Raw genomic sequence first — 17,963 nt, 5'->3', positions numbered from 1 at the left:
GGCCTGAGGGGGCTGGTTCTGAAGGAAGGCTGCCTGATGCCCTCTCTAGACTCCAGGGTCTTGTGCCAAAACAGCCTGAAGATGGCCATTTGGATCACCTTGTGTTTGGAGGACTAGAGATGATACAGACTGAGATGAGATAACATCAACCCCATAAGGGGTTAATTTAAGCATACAGAGAGATGAGCTGGAACCACATGGAGGGGATGGGGCCTGGCCTTGAGCCATAGCTGTGTATCTCTGAGCCTCTGACTCCTTGTTTTAGGCCTAGGGAGATGGGCCTGGGTCCCCGTGGGCTCAGGGCTCACCCTACCTCCAAGCCCTGATTACTGTTTTTAGGTCATCCTGGGTCTAGATGGGGTAGCCAAGGTTACAACTGGGAACAGAAAGTCCCAGCTCAGGGTCCCCGGCTGAGCTGGGAAACCACCAGAATGTTTGCCTGCCCGCTCCACGACCCTGCCAGATTCCTTCAAGAAACAACAGCTGGAATCTCACAAAGCTGTACCTCAAGGATACTATTATTGTCTTTCCAACAGACCACCCAAAATCCTGCTGGGAGGCTTCCCAAATACGACAGCCAAGTCCAACGCCTGAAGACACGCCCCTTCCTGCCTTTGACTCTCTCTCCTCCAGGATGCTGGGCCAGGCCAAACAAGGAACTGGAACATCCAGGGCCCCCATGCTGCTCCCATCCCAACTCATGTGCACCACCTCAGTCCCCTCCCACAGCCCTCGTGTTCCAGCTTTCTCTTCCCCTTCATCTAGTTTAGTTCAATTCAGCAATCTTGTTTTTTGTGGTTTGTTTTTTTTTTTTTTTTTTTTTTGAGATGGAGTTTCACTCTTGTTGCCCACTCCAGCCTGGGCAACAAGAGCGAAACTCCATCTCAAAAAAAACACAAAACACCCTCAGCCTCCCAGGTTCCAGTGATTCTCATACCTCAGCCTCCTGAATAGCTGGGATTATAGTCACTTGCCACCATGCCTGGCTAATTTTGGTATTTTTAGTAGAGATGGTGTTTCACCATGTTGGCCAGGCTGGTTTTGAGCTCCTGCCCTCAGGTGATCCACCCACCTCAGCCTCCCAAAATGCTGAGATTATAGGTGTGAGCCACTGCTCCAGGCCAACAGTCTTGTTCTTCAGCAGGGCTAGGCCTTGAAAGACAAGTTGTTTGCTGGGAGGAAGGACACTCTGGGCTCAGAGTAAGCTTGTACAAAGCCTTCGAGGTGGAAAAGAACATTTAGGAAATGGCAAGAATCTATTTGAGCCAGGGAATACTGCTCACTAGGAGTGGGTACATGGGATGGGAGTGGCTTCCAGTAGCCTTGATCTCCTTGGCGCTGAGCCTGTACTCACGGTTTGCAGATGGAGCTGGGAGTTGGGGAGCTAACCATTGCTGAGCACCACAGTATACCAGGCATACGACATTTTCCTTTAATCCTAACAAAAACACTGGGAGATAGACTCTGCTTACTCACTTGCAGAGAGGAAAACAGGCTTAGAGAGGCTAAATCAGCAGTCCTAGGTCACACAGCTACAATAGGACAAAACAAATATTTGAATCCAAAGTCTTCTCACCCAGAGGGTTTCAGCAGGGAACTAACATGATCCACCAGGACTGGGGGAGAACAGGATGACCTTTGTCCTGGGGGAGTTTATTGCCTAGTCAGGCAGAAAAGAGGGAGATACAAGCAATGCAAGAGAGTGGCCAGGAGAAACTGGCCTGGGAGGGGAGTTTTATGGAGGGACAGATGAGACAGGAGCTGGGCTGCAGGAGCTTGGCAGGGGGATCTATACGCCCAGGGAACCCCAGGCAACTTAGGAGGTAGGAAGGGCCCCAGGCGGGGGTTCATGGCCTTGAGATTGGCAGCCTTCCACCCCAACACCTCTGGGAGTGGGTGTCTGCCGTTATCTTGAGGAATGGATTGCCTAGCATCTGCTGCTAGAGTTACCAGAAAGGGGTCTGGATCTTGACCCCCCAAGAGAGGGCTCTTGGATGTCGTGCAAGAAAGAATTCAGAGTGATCTGTAAAGTATAAGCAAGTTTATTAGGAAAATAAAGGAATAAAGAATGGCTACTCCATAGGCAGAGCATTCCCCAGGGCTGCTGGTTGCCCATTTTTATGGTTATTTCTTGATATGCTAAACAAGGGTTGATTATTCATGCCTCCCCTTTTAGGCCAAATCGGGTAAATTCCTGACATTACCACTGCATTTGTAAACTGTCATGGTGCTGGGGGGAGTGTAGCAGTGAGGACGACCAGAGGTCACTCTCGTCGCCATCTTGGTATTGGTGGGATTTAGCCAGCCTCTCTACTGCAAGCGATTTTATCAGCAGGATCATTATTACCTGTACTTTGTGCTGACCTCCTATCTCATTCTGTGACCTAGAACGCCTAACTGTTTGGGAATGCAACCCAGCAGGTCTCAGCCTTATTTCACCCAGCCCCTATTCAAGACAAAGATGGAGATGAAGATGGGTAAGAATCTCAATTCAATGGTTTTGGATTGGTGGAAACAGTAAGGTGAGGATTTTGTGGGGAGAGAGTCAAAGAATCTGAGGGCCACAGCCTCTTCCCTTGAAGGGCTGATTCATCTTTCAGGAAGTTCCTCTAAAGCACAATCAAACCATTTGCTTTGGACGGACAGTCTAGGAAAAGGAAAAAAATGCTAATGAAGACAGTGAAATAGCAAATACCATCATGTGAATGTAGACAGTAGGGTACAATTTGGGGTTTTTAGTGCTCAGGCTGAATGTGGGGGTAGATGGTTTTCATCCTCAGTAGATGCTTTCTGCACTGGGAAGGAGAGATTACGGCCCCTGCATTGCAGCTGGAGGTGTCAAGCCTGTATTCCCACCTCCTAGCCAGTGAGTGTACTTGGAGAAAGGGGTCCAGTTCCTTGGGCCCTGTGGTTGGTTAGGGTTTGAGTAAGACAGGGAGAGAGATGATCCAGGGATGGATAAATGGCAATGTCAGGATGAAGGGGTTTACTTGGAGGAAGACCAGGTATGTGTTGGAGGGGATGGGTCCAGCTGGGCCCAATTGCCATGGATGTGCGTGAATATTTATCAGGAAAAGTGAGAACAATGGTCCTTGGCAGGGCCACCTATACGCCAGGCACTGGGCCAGCTGCCCTAGAGGCCTTATCTCTTTGAGGTCTTACAGAGGAAAAGAGATTTCTTGTCTTCGCTCTTTGCTAGGCTGGTGGCTGAGGTCCCTGTAACAAAAGACAGCTTAACAGGTGAAAAGCATACAAATTTATTTGGCTTTTTAAAATTTAATTTATTTTAATTATTCTTATTCTTACATAGAGATGGGATCTTGCCATGTCACCCAGGCTGGTCTGGAATTCCCGGGCTTGGTAATTCTCCTACCTTGGCCTCCCAAAGTGTTGGAATTACAGGCATGAGCCACGGCGCCTGGCTCAAATTTATTTAATGTAAGTTTTACATGATGCAGGAGCCTTCAGAAAGAAAGGCCCAAAGAAACAGGAAAACCTATGTATTCTCACATTTTTTAGTTTTTATTATTTTAAATTAAATTAATTTGAATTAATTAATTTTTGAGAGATGGTCTCACTCTGTCATCCCGGTAGGATCTTGGCTCACTGCATCCTCTGCCTCCTGGGCTCAAGTGATCCTCTCACCTCAACCTCACGAGTAGCTGGGATTCCAGGCATGCACCACCACACCTGGCTAAATTTTGCATTTGTAGTAGAGATGGGGTTTCACCATGTTGCCCAGTCTGGTTTATGATTTTTTAATCATCTAGCCTAAAATGTCAAAACTTGTGACTTTTTACGCCAAGTTTGATGAAGAAGTATATAGTTGTTGAGAAGTATTGCACAGGGGGTTTGATCTAATGTGATAAACTTGGGGGAAGCTTGCAAGGCCTGTTTGCTCAGATTCTTCTCTGTGTCCCTGAGTCTTCAAAGTTAGGGCTGTTTCTTATCTCCAGGCAGAAAGAGAGTAACTCTTAAATGAGTATCTTATGACCCGCTTCAGGGTGAAAGGCGAGAGAAGATCAGAGTGGAATGACTATTCTAGGTGTTAGGACCTGCTTCTAATGTTTTCTCAAATGTGGCCAAGGTGCCATGTTTGAGGAGTAGTATGTCCAGAATTCCATCAGTAGATGCTGTTACCTTCACTTTACAAATGGGGAAACTGAGGCTCAGAAAGATCAAGGGATATGCCCAGGCTCACACAGTGGGCTTGTAGCACAGCTGGGATTCCAGCCCATGTCTGAGGCCTGAAAGCCTATTCTTAACCTCTCATTTCCCTGAGACCTGCCCTTTGCAGCCGGGAGGTGGCCAAAGGAGGCAGAATCCTAGGCCTTTCCCGAAGAGAACAGGTAAAGGAAGGTGGTCCTTGCAGTCAGGCTGGTCTCTGAAATTTTGCTCCTCATCACCCAGACTCAGGTGGTGTGAAGAATGCTTACTCTGCCCATGAAGGGCAGCCTTGAAGCAGGAGTCTCTGGCTGACAGACTTTCAGGAACTTGTCTGTCTGTCTTATGAGACAGCTGCCGGCAGGTGGCTGATTGACAGCCTGAATGGACAGTTCTCCTGAAAGATAGTGGCTGGCTGGCTGGCTGGCTTACCAGCAGGTGGACATGGTATACCTGTATGAGTGACCAGCCAAGTGACCGACCAACAGGTGGGCACACAGACCCACTGCCAGCCAGCTTGGACTGTGGGTCCCTAGCCCATGGAGCCACCTGGCCTACCTGGGACCCTAAAGCCTAGCTGTCCACCTTGAAGAGAGGGACTGGGTTTTTTAAACTAGGGCCTGGCTCCCTGCCCCCGGTCCCCTCATTCCCACAGGCCACTGCCAGCCCAGCCCAGGTTCAGCCCCACAGTTTTTCCCTCCTCCTATCAGGGCTGGCCCCTGACAAAGGACCCAGGGAACAGGGCAGGGCCTCAGTGCCCTTCCACATGAGGGGGACACATGGCCTTGGACATGACCCTCCTTCCAAGGGGAGTTCTGCCCTGAGTCAAGAAGGCGAGGGTTTGCTATCACCCATCAGCAGAGGCCCCAGAACATAGGAAGGGTTCGGAGGGGATGGACAGCCTTTCTGACAAGCCCCATCCAGTGGCCGACTGACCACCTAGTACATGAGGCGTGCTCCTTTCAGAGCCCGGAGGGACGTGGCTAGTGCTTCCCTCCCCTGCCCAGAGGCTCAGGCTGTGGACTTTGCCCTCTATAAACAGCCATATCTCTAAAGCATAAAGTAATCCCAGAAAGGCTTTGAGCCTTAGCAGAAGAGGCTGAAATCGAAGCTTCAGGGAGAGCCAGAGGTGAGGCCGGAGTGGGAGCTCACCTGAGGCAGGTGAGTAGGTTCCAGGAGTGGACAGGTGAGAGGGTGGGGGGCTGGAACTGGGGCTAGGCAGGTAGGGGCACAGGACAACACCTCCAGTATATCCAGAAAGCAAAATGGAGGGTCCAGGGTCTGGCCTGGAGCTGGGGGCCTCACGTGCTGAACTGGCCCACAGGTCTTCCACCCCTCTCCCCCATCCGTTCCTTGGGTTTCCTTCAGAGCTGGGGCTCCAGGTCACAGACTTCTGCTCCCAGCCTCAGCTCCCGCTCTCTCATCTGATTGTCTTGGCCCCTTGGTGGCTTGGCGCTGCTACCTATGAAGGGACCGGGTTATGTTTGGCTGGACCAAGACAGAGAAAAGCACTGTGCTTCTTCCCCTTGTCAAACTTGTACGAGGAGCATTGAGTGATGTTGAGTTTAACACTTACCTGGTCTTGAGTCGTGGGACCAATGCTAACCAGCAAAGCTAGTTTCTGTGAGCCTAGGTGTCCTTATCAGAAGCACAGAGATAATAAGACACCAAAGGGACAGAGCTGTGGAGAGCGTTCATGGGCCAGTGCACAGAAAGCCTGTGGCACAGAGCCCAGACGACAGCGGGTAACCCACTGCTGCTGATGAGGGGAGCTGAGGCTCAGAAATGGTCCCCTTTGCCTTCTCTGGGAGCCTTTGCTTTGAACTGCCTTACTTCCTCTTTGCCTTTAAAGTGACTCCCACAGAGTGTCCCATGACACTCCCCTTCCCTAGGCCAATTTCCCATCTCCTCCTGTCAGATGCCAGCTTTGTTTCAATAGCTCCTTGCTTCCTCTGAGTGTTTATGCCTCTCAGAGGGACTCCTCCCCAGCCACACGCACTTCCATTTCCTCAGCCAAATTCCTCCACCTGTTTTATGGACATTTCTCCAAAGCAAGATACACAAATGGCCAATAAGCACATGGAAAGATGCTCAACATCATTAGTCATTAGGGAAATGCAGACCAAAACCACACTGAGATACCACCTCTACCCTATGAAGATGGCTATAATCGAAAAGACAGAAAATAAAGTATGAGCAAAGATGGAGGGACATTGGAACATTGCTGGAGGGAGTGTAAAATGGTGCTGCCGCTGTGGAAACTGGTTTGGTAGTTCCTCACACAGTTAAACATAGAATTATTTTATATGAACGTATGACCCAGCAATTCTGCTCCTAGGTGTACACCCAAGAGGACTGAAACTGCATGTCTACATAAAAATTCACATGAATGTTTCTAATACCTGAAACTTGCAAACATTATGCTAAGTGAAAGAAGCCAATCACGAAAGGCCACATATTGTGTGACTTCATTTATATGAAATGTTCAGAGTAGGCAAATCCATAGAGACAAAAAGTAGGTGAGTGTTTGCCAGGGGAGAAGGAGGAATGGAGGTGACTGCAGATGGGTAGGGGACTTTGTATTGGGGGGATGAAAATATTCTGGAATTAGATAGTGGAGATAGTTGTACAGCTTTGTAAATGTACGAAAACCCACTGGATCGTGCACTTTTAAAAGGGTGGATTTTATGGCTATGAATTACATCTCAATTTAAAAAATCCTCAGGCTCCCAGTACCTTGTAAGAGGAGCACAAAAATTTCACCTGTGGTGGTTCAGGGCGTCTGTAGCCCATCCCTGAGTTTGTCTTTCAGGCCTGGAGATATAGTGAGAGTCCCCCAGGTCAGAGGGAACCTGAAATCAATATTTAGGCTCCAGGAAGAGCATGCAGAGTGAGAGGAAACTCCTGCAAGTGGTGAGAGGGATGTGAAACAATGAGGCTTCCGGCGGGAAGTGGAGCCACAGGAAGGGAGGCAGGCCAAGGAGGCCTGGGCTGCCAGGAGGAGCAGGTGGTTTCAGACTAAATGGAGGGGTAGAGTCACAAGGTGGACTTCCAGGCTCCCCACTGAGAGTGAGCTCAGGAGACCCTGGGAGATGCCTCTGAAAGGGCTCAGCTTTCCTCTCATTGCTGTGAGTGGGATACTGACAGTTGCCATAGTTACCATGTGAGGAAAGCCAACATGCGTAAAGGAGGCCAAGGGTCCTAGACAGCTCTGCCTCTTCAGTTATCACCCAGTGTTAAAAGGGATGAGCTGGAGGCCCTTTCTGCCCCGACCAGCAATATGTCTAATGGTGTGATTTGGGGATTGGGCTGGTTAGCTCTGTGATGACATGCACAGGGATTCCGTGTGAAAGGGTTGGAATCAACTCCAATACACCCCAGAAAATCCTTTATTCCCTGACTATGGACCTAGGTTGACCCTGCACCTGGCCCCAGACTTCTGATCCTAGACTGAGCCAGACAGACTCAGCCTCCAAGAGTGCGGGCTGTCTCATAACCCAAGGCAGACTGAGAGTCTGCATGGCTCACCCTACTACCGGGAGCCGTTGCCTGCACGTTTGTTGTGTGAAGAGGTCAGCAGCTTCTCCTTAAAAGGGACGTTTTGCTGGGAGCAGAGTGAAGTGTGAAATAGGTGGTCCCAGTAGGTGTCGAGCCAGTAAAAGCACAAGGACACACACCCTTTTAGGAAAGTCCCTTCCGGCGCTGTGACCTCAGAATGAGGAAGGCTGAATGTGATTTGATCCTCCGATTCTTGTTAACCACTAAGGCCCATTCCTCCTGAAAGACCTTGGTTCTGAAGTCTAGGGCTATCTGATCAGGTTAGGGCCTTTCTCTGAGATTCTATCTATTCTCCTTTCCTGATTGTCTGTCCCTCAGGGCCAGCGAGTGAGGGACAACAGGTACCAGACAAGGAAACCAAGGCCACCATGGGCACAGAAAACGCACCTGGAGACAAAGCCAGCCCAGACCCTCAGGATGTGCAGCCAAGCGTGTTCCACAGCATCAAGGTAGCTCCCAGGGCCTGGCAGGGGCCTCCGAGTCCAGAAGAGCAGATTCTGCCAAGTACTGGCTGTGTAATGCCAAGCAAGCCTTTCTCTGAGCCTCAGTTTCCTCATCTGTAGAATGGGTGGTTGTGAGGATCAAAGGGATGGTCTATGAAAGCCCTCAGCTGGGTTTCTGGCACATGGAAGGTGGCCAGTTCATGTTCTCTCCTCCCAGAGAGGAAAGGGGGTGCTCTTGTTGGAGTGCAGGATGAGGCCCCTTGTTTCCCACTTTTCCAGAGAGAGAAGTGCCCTGGGGATCCTGATCCTATGTGAATACTGGGAGTCCTGGCTCCACCAAGGGCAGCTGGGAACATCCAATATCCACTGGACCTCACTGGGTACCAGGCCCTGGGTCGGGTTCCACTCACACCTGATCTTATTTAGTTCTCACAGTATCCCTGGGATATCGGGAACTGTTGTCCTCATTGTACAGATGAGGAAACTGAGATTCAGAACAGAGTGAGTATATTAAGCTCTGGCATAAATACTCTATTTTTTTAATCCTTTGAAGGTTTTTCTTCCCTTAGGAATTCTCTTAGAGTTTAAAGGAGAAGAGTCCAGGCAGGCTGGGATGTTTGGGGTGGGGTTCGGTGTGTGCAGGTGGCCTCACAGTGCCACTCTGGGAGAGGACTAGTGGGGTGGGCTGGAGAAGGATCTGGGTAAATATGGGATAGCATCTCTGAGAAAGGGGCAGGATGGCTCAACAGGGAGGGAAGTTGAGCCCAGCCAGAGGGGCTGAGAGTCAGAGGGGCTCCCACCATTCCTGGCCACAGGAAGACCCTACTCTTGACCTGGTGGCTCTTCAGTATTCCCCAGGCCCCCAGAGGGTACCCAGGACAGCTTTTCTAGTTTTTAGTCCTGTGAGACAAGCTGTGAGCTACACCAGTAACCACCTCTCTCTGCCCCCACCTCCTCTGGCCTTTCTTCCCTTTCTCTCTCTCTATCCCCTCCCTCCTCCTCTCTCTGTCTCCTTCGGTTTCTCTGTTTTTCTTCTCCTGTTGGTCACTCTCCTGACCTCTGTATCTTTCCGTGACTCTGTTTCCCCATCTCTATTCCTTGCTGCTCTCTGCCTACCTCCCCTTCTTTGCCTCCCCCTGCACTGCCCTCCTCTGCCTGCCTCTGGGTCCCCCCACAGCTGTTTGTCCTGTGCCACAGCGTGCTGCAGCTGGCGCAGCTCATGATCTCTGGATACCTCAAGAGCTCCATTTCCACAGTGGAGAAGCGCTTCGGCCTCTCCAGCCAGACATCTGGGCTGCTGGCTTCCTTCAACGAGGTACAGGCCCCACCCAGCCACAGGGGTAGACAGTGAGGGAGACTTGCTCCCCACCTTCCACCAGCCTTCCCTCCCACTACCCACCTTAAAGCCTTCCCCTGTCCCGGCGCTTGCCTGAAACCCACGAGCGCTTGCAGCTGTCTTCTAGGACCTGGACCTGGCTGTCTCCCCTTGGGAATCTCTACTGGATTGGGTCCTGGGATATTTCAGAGCTAGCCAGGGTCCCCATATCTACCTGCTCTCCCTTTGCATCCTTTGCCTTTTCAGGCGTCCAGCTATTGCCTGTCCCAGGAAGGAATCAAAGACAGCCACTTCAACAGTAGGGAGAGAGGCTTAAATAGCTTCAAGAGCAGAACCTCTGGGCCTTGGGGCGGTGTGGGGAGGGATACCACAGCACAGAGTGTCTGTCCTTCACAGGCCTGTGGGGCCCGCAGCCAGGCAGGGAGGAGCAGATGAACTGCTTTGGGTGGATTTGGAGATCAGAGTCCAGCTGTGCTCCAGTCCTTCAGTCCTTCCCCCACCAGATGTTTTTACCCTGAAGAAAGTCATTTTTCTTCTCTGGGCAGATTCTCATGAAATCCTCCCTGCTGGGTAATGTGTTATATTCCTCACAATCCAAGGCCGTCCAACTGCAATGTCCCCACATCCTCCTCAGCACCCCACTCTGAGGTGGGAGGGGAAAGCCCTGACCTTGCTCTGGGACCTTGGGCAAGTCACTCCCTGTCTCTGATCCTCAGGGCCCTATCTATGGATATGGCTACTGTGGAGTGTGGCTGTCCTTTCCAGGGTCAGCCATCCCTGGGCTCCCCCGTTGATACTGCCCCATTCGCTCCAGCGAGGAGTGTCTGGGGCTCACCCATGGTCACCAACCAATAAACAGCAGAGCCAATGCACCCCCTGCTTGTGGTGGCAGAGACTGCCCCTGCCCTGCCAGCTCTGAAGTCCCCTCCAGAACTCACATCCCAGGATTGTGGTCCTAAAGCCAAAATTTCAAGCCTTAGTCTGGGTGTGGTGTTTCACACCTTTAATCCCAGCACTTTGGGAGGCTGAGGTGGGTGGATCACATGAGGTCGGGAGTTCCAGACCAGCCTGGCCAACATGATGAAATCCTGTCTCTACTAAAAATGCAAAAATTAGCCAAGCATGGTGGTGCATGTCTGTAATCTCAGCTACTTGGGAGGCTGAGGCAGGAGAATTGCTTGAACCTGGGAGGCGGAGGTTGCAGTGAGCCGAGATCACGCCGTTGCGCTCCTTCCTGGGAAACAAGAGCGAAACTCCGTCTAAAAAATAAAAAAATCCAAGCTTTGATCTGGCTTTAGACTTTGCTTTTCTCGTTTATGACATTCCTGAAACTCGAAATCCCTTCATTCAGTGGCCCATCCTCCTCCATATTCTAACATGGGGTCCAGTCTGTTCAAAAATAGAATTGAACTCCTAGCTTTCTCCACTCTGCCCTCATTTCTCTCCCCTAAAGGGGCAGTGTGGCCCTTCCAAGGAGGACCTAGGGGAGGGACCCAGATGATTTTCATTCAGTCCATTATTCAGATGGGCATACTGAAGTTGGAGATAGAGACAAGGATGGTGCAGGCCCCCAGCCCTGGGCACTGCTCCACTTTAATGGGTCACCTCGTCCCTTTGCAGGTGGGGAACACAGCCTTGATTGTGTTTGTGAGCTATTTTGGCAGCCGGGTGCACCGGCCCCGATTCATTGGCTGTGGAGCCATCCTTGTGTCCCTGGCGGGCCTGCTCATGACTCTCCCGCACTTCATCTCGGAGCCGTACCGCTACGACAACACCAGCCCTGGTAAGAGCAGCAGGGGCTGGGCAGGAGTGGGACATGAGCCTCTGCATTGCTTTGTGCCAGGGCCCACCCACAGGCGCCTTCATCGGGCAGGATGCACCCCAGCATCCCGGGTCCCCAACCCCAGCTGGCTCCGCAGGCCCCAGCCCCAGTGGGTCTCTGGCAGGCCTGGGGAGTGGGGTAGGAAGTAGGCCCAGCACAGAGTGGTGAGGGCCTGCTTGTGTGTCACTGTGGGTTTTAGGTGGGGGTGAATTTACAATGCAGCCTACTTTGAGGGCCTGGCATTCAGTCGACCCTCAGGAATTGCCTGTGTAATAATCATAGTGTCATACACCACTTACTATGCACCAGACACTGCTCTAAGCACTCAATGTGTAGTCAGGCATTTAATCCTCACAAAAGACATTGGCAAAAAAAAGAATGAACGAATGAATGAACAAATTTAAAAAATTAAAGAATTCTGGACAGGAATGGTGAAGCCGTGTTCAGCCCAGTGGGATTTTGTTGAGAACTTGCTTGACAAATGGATGCCTGTCTCAGAGAATGACCCTAACAACCTGATCACTCTCTATTCCTTCCCTCTCCTACCCACTCACCCACCCATCCATCCATTCATCTGTCATCTATCCACGCATCGATCCATCCACCCACTCATCCGTTTATCTATTCATCCATTCAGTGGGATACCCAACAAACTCTTAATGCTGCCTACTTCATGCCTGAGCCTCTTGGGGGAATCAGTCCTTTGTACTCTAGGGAGCTTCCAGTCTGGGAGAGGAGACAGTGTTTCAGTTGTGTGAGGAGGGAAGCACAGGGGTGGGAGGAGCCCACTCCCTGGCTTGGCTGAAGAAGGCTTCCCAGGGTAGGAGGACTGTCAGAGAGCAGCCTTCCTCCCTCACTCTCCCACCAGCTCACACCCCTGAAGTCCCGCTCTGTACCAGACCAGAGGCCAGGGAGTGGGGACAGACATGACCCAGTGGGGTGCAGTGAGCACAGGCAACTCTCCTACAAGGTAGAGTGCCCAGCACCTTGGGAGGTGGCCAGAGGGGGCCATTAGAGCCCTGAAGAGGGGAAGGACCCTGGCAGCTGGAGGGAGCTGGAGGGGCTGGAGGAGGTGGCACTTGAGCTACAGCTTAGAGAGAGGTGGGAGCTGCAGGTGGAGGGGAGGGCATGGCGCAGAGGCAGGGAAGTGGGAAAGCCCAGTGTGTGCATGAAGGATGCAGAGCGGTTCTCTAGGTCTGTGTGGAAATTTGTCCAGAGAACTCCTTGGAATACCGAAAACTAATACTTCCTGACATTTCTTTGTAGAGAGTTTTCACTTTGCAGAGCTTTTCCTGCGCAGGGTCACAAATGTTCTTAATCCTCACTACCATACAACCCCCCTCTGCAGTAGGTGCCCCTGAATCTTAAAGCAAAGCCCTTCTCCTGTCTGAGCCTCCATCTTTACATCAGCCCAAAGAGTGGGAGAGACTCGGGGATCTCGAAGTCCGCCTCCTGATCTGATGCTCAAGACTATTCCATTCTCTCGTTCTTTATCCAATATTGATGAAGCTGTGTTCTGTACCAGGCCCTCTGCGGGCACTGGGGCCACAGGGATGGGGAAGGCAGACATGACCTCTGTAATAATTGTTGCATCTGACGTCTAGTAGGCCCCATGCCTGGGCACACTCACCACCCACCACTCTTAATGTTCACGGTCTCCAGAGGCAGGGGTTATCATTACTTCCTCACAAGTGAGGAAACCAAGGCTCAGAGAGCAGGGGAAACTGCCCCAAGGACATACCCAGGTATCCCTGCCTTAGCTGCTGCTCTGAACTGCTGAATTATTGATTCTGCTTCTGAATTCCTTATCTGGAGAATGTTGTTCTTTCTTTCATTTGAAAGATGAAAGAAACCAAGACCCAGAGTGGGTAAGGGCCTCTGTCAAAGTCACACAGCAAGTCCCAGGCAGCCTCCATGGAAGGCTTCTTTCAGGTTCTTGACCTTGGTTCACACAGCTCTTTGCAGCCCAAGGGAGTGGCTCTCCGGACTGGGCTGACACAGCTCAGAGTCCCAGCTCTATAAATGCAGGGCTGCAGAGAGAAGGCTGCTTCTGCAGCCACATTTGGGATAATAATATCGTGAGGGTCTCCTCAAGTTTGCTCACCAAATATTGGTGAACTCCAGGAACAAATGTAGGGTGCTAAATTAAGAAATTCTTTCCTGTACTCTGCATCTGTGTCCCAAGCTGACACGGAACCCTCCCCAAAGTGAATGCCAAGGGCCCCAGAGCCCTCCACCATCCAGCCCAGTTGCCCCATCCTGCCCCACCCTACCTTCAGCCCTGGCCTTGCCCTCACACTTTATGGTCTAGCCATTCTGAGCTTCTGATTCTCCCAGGACAGTGCCCTTTCAAGTCCCTGGGTTTTGCCCCGTACTGTGACCTCTCCCTGGAACACCCCTCCCCTCCCTCTCTTTCCAGAAAATTCTGTTTATTCTTCCAGACTCAGTTCAAACTTCACCTCCTTTGACCACCCCGCCCCATCCAGGGGCCGTCGTTGCTGTGGCACTTTCAAATGCCTCTGCTCAGAAAGGTGGCAGAGGGCAGTTTAAGAGCATATGGACTCTGAAGCCAGACCTCCTGGATTCCAGTTCTGGCCCTGGACCCTTACTAGTTGCTGTCTGAGTGTCAGTTTCCTCACCTGTGAAACAGGCAAAAAGAGCACTCACCCCTGAGGTTTGTTGTGGGTCTCAAGTGATTTCTCCACGCAGTGCTTAGAGCAGTACCTTTCCTGAGTAAGCGCTATTGAAGTCTTAGCTATCGTAATATTTGTCATTGTCATCTCTCAGAGAATACGCCACAGGACTTCGAGGATTCCCTGTGCCTGCCCACAGCCTCGGCTCCAGCCCCAGCTCCCTCCAACGGCAACTGCTCGAGCTCCACGGAAGCCCAGCATCTGGGTTTGGTGGGGATCATGTTCGTGGCACAGACCCTGCTGGGCGTGGGCGGGGTGCCCATTCAGCCCTTTGGCATCTCCTACATTGATGACTTTGCCCACAACAGCAACTCGCCCCTCTACCTCGGTGAGAACCGGTCCCATCCCTTGGCCTCTGAGGGACAGGCCAGGCTCAGCTAGGAGGTAGAGAGACCCAGTGTTGGGGCTGGAGATGGAGTCCCTGCCCGCTTCCCTATCTGGCCAGTAAAGGTCCAGGGAAGCCCCAGAGAGTTCCCCATGTCTGACCAGGGGGGACAGAGTGTTCTTGCCCATCAGAGACTAGGCAGGCACTAGTTTGTGGAGGGAAGCCAGGGCCAAAGTGTCCTAACCCCAGCTTTGTGTTGTAGGAATCCTGTTTGCAGTGACCATGATGGGGCCGGGCCTGGCCTTTGGGCTGGGCAGCCTCATGCTGCGCCTTTATGTGGACATTAACCGGATGCCGGAAGGTGAGTCTCAAGAGCACATGTTTGCTAGACACTAGCTAACTGACTGCCACTCTCATGGGAGACACTGATTCCAGGGACCTTGGTTCAAATCCTAGCAGCACCACTGACCTTGGGCAAGCCTCTTAGCTTCTCTGAACCTCAGCTTTCTCATATGTGAGATAATCTCTGTCCTGTCTGTCCCCCAAGGCTGTAATCAGAGTCCAGTGAGATGGTGGAGAGAAACTATAAGGTGCCATCAGATAAGGAGCCGTGGTTGCCATCACTACTATTACTAGGAGTCTTCGCCCTGTTCCATACCCCACCTTCTCCAGGCCCTCAGCCCTCTGCTCACACATGCTGTGGGCAGGTGGAAGAGCATACTCTCTTGACCTGTAGGGAGCCCCCATCTTTAGCGGGAAACAAGACTTGAGTTAAGCAGAGAGGACAGTGCACCCTGGAGAGAACTTTGGAGCAGGCCTTGGAGACTCAGTGTATTACCCTGGGCCTCTCTCAGGTGGGACATTTACTGTGACCTCTAAGAACCCTTCTAGTTCTGACCAGCTCAGAGTCTAGGAAACTGCCAGGGGCACCATCCGGGAAACAATGGTCTCTGGTCCAGGCAGTGGTCAAAGTGGGCCAAGGAGTGGAACTCACGCTTGGTCTGAAGGTGGCCGGGAGGGAGGGGTGTTGGAGTTTCTGGGGCTCTGGAACCCTTGGAGAGCCAGAGGGTATGCCTGTTAGAGCGTGTCACTGAGGCATCCCAGCTCCCAGCTTGTCACACCAAGCAGCTCAAAATGTGCCTCCTGCCTCCTGCCATTCTCACCTGCAGACTTTCTGCCAATTCTGGGAGCCTCAGGTGATGTGAGTGGCTGAATAACAGGCAGATGCTGCTTCTTGTTCCCCCACTTTTGCCCATGAGTGCCTCCAGCCAGAACAGGTCTGCGTGGCTCTGGACAGCAGCCACTAGGGACAGCCCTGCCCTTCCCCCTTTCCTTCTGGAAGGCTGGGTCCGGAGCGTGGGCTCTGGCTGCAACCCCGTCCTCCCCTGAAAGAAAAGCCCTGAGAGTCAGGAGTTCCCTAGATTTCCCAGACACACCTCAGCTCTCTGCAAGGGGGTGTGTTTTCTGACTCTGTTGACATTGTCCTGGCAGACAGGGCATCTCCACAGGCAGATATGACATTTCTGTGGACCAGCCTGCCACCTCGAAACTCCCTTCTCGAAACTCCCTTCTCCATGGCGGATTTCACAGGGTGGTCGGATCATGCCAGCTGCAGGCACAGACTGATATGAGAGAAGTGGAGGAGTTGGAGAGGGGCAGGTGTGAGCTCTCACCAGCCTGACACGGAGGCAGGGGAGATAACAAGTAAGGAGACAAACAAGTCTAATCAGTGCAAAAGCCAAACCCATCCCTGGCCTCACAGGTACATTTGCCAAGTGCCAACTGTGTCCTCTGGTCCCCGCCTGGGAGGAACCAGCTCTGCATGTGGGATTGGCGTATCAAGGAGCACTTGGTTTTTCTTGTTTTTGTTTTGAGACAGGGTCTCACTCTGTCCCTCACGAAGTGGCACAGTCCTAGCTCACTGCAGCCTTGGATGCCTGGGCTCAATCAATCTTGCCGCCTCAGCCTCCAGAGTAGCTGAGACTACAGGTGTGTACCATCACACCTGGCTAACTTTTTAATTTATTTGTAGAGACAGGGCCTCACTATGTTTCTCAGGGTGGTCTTGAACTCCTGGTCTCAAATGATCCTTCCACCTCAGCCTCCCAAAGTACTGGGATTACAGGCTTGAGCCACTGCACCCTGCTCATTTGTATTTTTATGAAGCATTTTCGGATACTGTGGAGATTGAAGGAGAATGTACGCAACTCAGCCTTGGGGTTAAGAAGGATGACGGGAGCTTTGTGTGTTCTAGCCAGGAGGTACATCTGGGATAATCTAGTCCTAATTAAACCTAGTTGGGGCTCAAAATCATCTGGAGAACTTGTTAAAGGTAGATTCCTTGGTCACCTTCCCACCCCACTCTGTGGTCATTCTAAGTGGGTCTTTGGTAAGGCCAGGCATTTTTGACAAGCATCCCTGGGGATATTAATCATCATGCAGGTCTGAGTAACACAACTGTAATCCTAACCAATCATTTAAGAATAATAATCACAATAGTAATGAGAAAGAGGAAGAGGAGGAGGAGGAGGAGCAGGTACCCATATGGCACATACTCTTTTAAGTGCCTCACATCTATGAATTTTTTTAAATTTTTATTTATTTACTTTTAAAATTTCTTTTTTTTAAGACTCAGGGCCTTGCTATGTTGCCCAGGCTGGAGTGCAGTGGCTATTCACAGGTGTGATCCCACTACTGATCAGCACGGGAGTTTTGACCTGCTCCGTTTCCAACCTGGGCCGATTCACCCCTCCTTAGGCAACCTAATGGTCCCTCGCTTCTGGGAGGTCACCATATTGATGCCGAACTTAGTGCAGACACCCAATTGGCATAGCGCACTACAGCCCAGAACTCCTGGACTCAAGTGATCCTTCAGCCTCAGCCTCCCTAGTAGCTGGGACTACAGGCACGCGCCATTGCGCCCGGCCACATCTACGAATTTCTATAATGTTCACAACAACCCTATGATTTGGAAGCTACTAATATCTGAATTTCACAAAGGACAAAAACTGAGGCACCAAGAGGTTAAGTAGCTTGCCCAAGGTTATGAATTAGTAATGGAATTCAGACCCAGGAGTCCACCGCTAGTGTCCATGGCCTTGACCACTGCACTAGACTGCCTTAGTAGTTGAAGAAGCCAAGGCTTGGAAAGGGCCAGTGACTTGCCCAGGGTCACACAGGACACACCTGGCAGAGCAGAGATTGGAACTCAGATCTCCTGACTCCCAGCCTGGGCCACCTAATGTCTCAGAGGCCAGTCCTAGATGGTGGCTTAGAAGTGACAGCCCATCATCCTGACCCTAACATCACTATGCTCTTCTCTTCCAGGTGGTATCAGCCTGACCATAAAGGACCCCAGATGGGTGGGTGCCTGGTGGCTGGGCTTCCTCATTGCTGCCGGCACAGTGGCCCTGGCTGCCATCCCCTACTTCTTCTTCCCTAAGGAAATGCCCAAGGAAAAGGATGAGCTTCAGTTCCGGCGAAAGGTCTTAGCAGTCACAGACTCACCTGCCAGAAAGGTAAGCCCCCTTCACGTCACCTGTCTGGGTGCAGGCTCCAGCCCCACCCACTTATTCTGCTTTGTGATATTGCACTTCATCCCCACTACACATTGTACTTCCTG

General features: G+C 51.6%; 1 protein-coding gene across 19 annotated transcripts in view; it reads left to right on the top strand.

The window, feature by feature from the left end:
• SLCO2B1 (solute carrier organic anion transporter family member 2B1) overlaps positions 1–17,963 on the top strand; it is an 84,429-nt gene that overhangs the window by 34,092 nt on the left and 32,374 nt on the right. For 5 of the 19 annotated variants that reach the window (XR_013523248.1, XR_013523249.1, XM_078340231.1 and 2 more), the window contains exons 2-8: positions 2,389–2,477; positions 8,041–8,171; positions 9,343–9,480; positions 11,122–11,284; positions 14,111–14,344; positions 14,604–14,702; positions 17,669–17,859. Coding sequence is in view for 17 of the 19 variants with exons in the window: in XM_078340231.1 (XP_078196357.1) it covers positions 2,408–2,477; positions 8,041–8,171; positions 9,343–9,480; positions 11,122–11,284; positions 14,111–14,344; positions 14,604–14,702; positions 17,669–17,859 (1,026 nt within the window). In the remaining 2 variants the exon portion in view is untranslated. Of the gene's footprint in view, positions 1–536; positions 2,478–3,310; positions 3,439–5,234; positions 5,326–8,040; positions 8,172–9,342; positions 9,481–11,121; positions 11,285–14,110; positions 14,345–14,603; positions 14,703–17,668; positions 17,860–17,963 lie in introns of those variants that run through there. The other 14 variants (XM_078340224.1, XM_078340222.1, XM_078340223.1 and 11 more) reach the window with 6 other exon arrangements.

Source organism: Callithrix jacchus, chromosome 10, assembly GCF_049354715.1.
Source record: "Callithrix jacchus isolate 240 chromosome 10, calJac240_pri, whole genome shotgun sequence".
NCBI classification, from domain to species: Eukaryota; Metazoa; Chordata; class Mammalia; order Primates; family Cebidae; genus Callithrix; species Callithrix jacchus.
The sequence above is the reverse complement of the archived record's forward strand: the minus strand, read 5'-3'. Positions and strand labels throughout refer to the sequence as shown.